Here is a 2,297-nt window from a genome sequence, read left to right as displayed (position 1 = left end):
CATCTAGCAATCCTACTACTCCAAGGTCACTCATTTCTTCTACAATCGAACCTTGGTGTCGAGAATTAGAGGTTCTCAATTTTGGGAACTTGGAGAACCTATTCTTCCATCCAAATCCATGGATCTAAGAAGCAAGGAATGAAGGCCCTTATCTCTTTGGGTGATTAGCCTTTGCTTATGCAAAGAGGAATCTACAAAGGTATTAATTTCAACTCACTTTGTTTTTGAGTTGATTATTGGTTCACCAATCTACTAGGCTTTGAATTTCATGGGTAAATGTTTTGTTTTTGAGTGCATGTAAGCATGATTCCGCCTTTAATTGTTAATTGCATGCTATATGATGTTGCTCAAATGAACATGTTTTACAAAATAATTCCTTCACATAGGCGCTGAGGGACAACAGCATGAGCTCCAGCATGTCAAGCAACAGGATGATGAAGATCAACCTGGACAAACGGAATCATGGACGAGCAGCGAGAAGTTTGGGAGAGGTCGCTGGGTATGGTGCGAGGAAGAAGGACGGTGTCGGTCTTCTGAGCAACGAGGTGGGATTCTCGGGTCGTCAGCGTAGGCGAGTGGCTCCAGTCCGATAAGATCTGGTCGGGTCGGCTTCGGGTCGTGTCGTGCAAGGACCGGTGCGAGATCCGACTGGAGGATCTGAACTCCAGCGAGCTGTTCGCCGCCTACTTCGTGCTCAAGATCGAGGATGGCACCGGGAAGCACACCTTCATCGGACTAGGATTCGCGGAGCGGAACAAGACTTTCGATTTCAACGTGGCGCTTTCGGACCACGAGAAGTACGTGAAGAGGGAGCACGAGAAGGAGAGCAACGGCGGCGAAACCAGCGACGACTGCCATATCGATATTCATCCCGCCGTCAATCATAGATTGAAAGAAGGTGAGACGATAAGGATAAATGTGAAGCCGAAGCCGCAGCCGACGAGTGGGGCCGGGATGTTGTCCTCATCTGGTATTGGGTTGAAGCGGGAACCGGAGGCGGTTCATTTCCTGCAGGAACGTTATGGAAGAAACGGTGGAGAGTGGGGAAATGGCCGGGACGAGCTGTTGCTTCATAATAATATCATCAACATCCGCCTCATTTACTGTTTTCTGGAAAACAATCAGGAAGAGTTAGGTCAGGACCCGGGGATTCGCGGAGGCACGGCAGTCCAGTGTGACCACGCTGACCGTCGGCCGCATATCGATTAAGTCTCGTCTGAGCACGACGTACTGAACCAGGACGTCCATAGTGTTGGACTTTGGGATATCCGAAGTGGCTTCTGAACAAATTTTGAACCAACGACTTTCTCCGATGAAGGTAGCAGTTGTATGATTAGCAACAGCCTTTGGTAACATGGTTTTACCGGTTCCAGGCGGACCATAGAGAAGCTACAAAATGTTGCAGACGGTGGGTGCGGTGTCGATCGAGAGAAAAACGGGCCTGGGCTGGTGCGTTTTGTTGCACCTGGGCCTAGACATATACACATATATATATTTCCTTTTTTCTTTTTTTCTTTTTTTTTTTTATCTTTTGAAGAAATTGTATCTTTTTTTTTTTTTTGTACAAAGAAATTGTAATAGCATCAAAACTTTTAATAAAATTTCTTATTCTTTATTTTGATGTGACTGAACTCGAATATTGAATGCTCGAGTTGCCTACGTACCATTCCAAAGAAGAGATCAAGTCGTAACGTAGTTCAAATACATACATATTTTTTTTTTTGGTATTTTCTTTTTGTGCCGTTTGCAGTTTTAACTCATGCAGGCAAGGAGTGTTGGTGTCGTTTGCAGTTTCAACTCGTGCAGACAATGAGCGTTGGTGTCGTTTGCAGTTTCAACTCGTGCAGACAAGGAGCATTTGGTGCCGTGTTGCAGTTTCAGCTCGTGCAGGCAAGGAGCTTTGGGTTGTCTCCTTTTAGGCTCGTGCAGACCAGGAGCGTTGGTGTTGCCTTTTATGCTCGTGCAGACCAGGAGCTTTGATGTCATCTTTTATGCTCGTGCGGATTAGGAGCGTTGTGCCATGCAGTTTAGGCTCGTGCAGGCGAGGAGCCTTGGTTCGTGCAGTTTAGGCTCGTGCGAACAAGGAGCATTGTGTCTTGTAGTTTAGGCTCTTACAGACAAGGAGCTTTGTGCCATACAGTTTAGACTCGTGCGGGCGAGGAGAATTTGTGAATTTTTTCAAGCAATTTTGGAGAGGCGTTCCTCACAATTTTCATAGCAAGGAGCTTTGACAGCGTGATTGAAAAAGTCTTCGGGCAAGAAGTCGCGCATCGTGATGGCAACGGACGATCTTTGTG

At 46.5% G+C, this 2,297-nt stretch overlaps 1 protein-coding gene across 1 annotated transcript; it reads left to right on the top strand.

Moving 5' to 3' along the window:
• The first annotated feature begins 462 nt into the window (after positions 1 to 462).
• On the top strand, positions 463 to 1,209 carry LOC126590296 (uncharacterized protein At1g03900-like). Its single transcript, XM_050255783.1, has 2 exons — positions 463 to 499; positions 572 to 1,209. The coding sequence occupies exons 1-2, from the start codon at positions 463 to 465 to the stop codon at positions 1,207 to 1,209; spliced, it is 675 nt and encodes a 224-aa protein (XP_050111740.1).
• The last annotated feature ends 1,088 nt before the right edge of the window (positions 1,210 to 2,297 follow it).

The sequence above is a fragment of the Malus sylvestris genome, chromosome 11 (genome assembly GCF_916048215.2).
Source record: "Malus sylvestris chromosome 11, drMalSylv7.2, whole genome shotgun sequence".
In the NCBI taxonomy this organism is placed as follows: Eukaryota; Viridiplantae; Streptophyta; class Magnoliopsida; order Rosales; family Rosaceae; genus Malus; species Malus sylvestris.
The sequence above is the reverse complement of the archived record's forward strand: the minus strand, read 5'-3'. Positions and strand labels throughout refer to the sequence as shown.

Coding starts and splice junctions, on each gene's coding strand:
- LOC126590296 (XM_050255783.1), top strand. CDS start 463: ATGGACGAGCAGCGAGAAGTTTGGGAGAGGTCGCTGG. Junction 500..571: donor AGTTTGGGAGAGGTCGCTGG/GTATGGTGCGAG, acceptor TCGTCAGCGTAG/GCGAGTGGCTCCAGTCCGAT.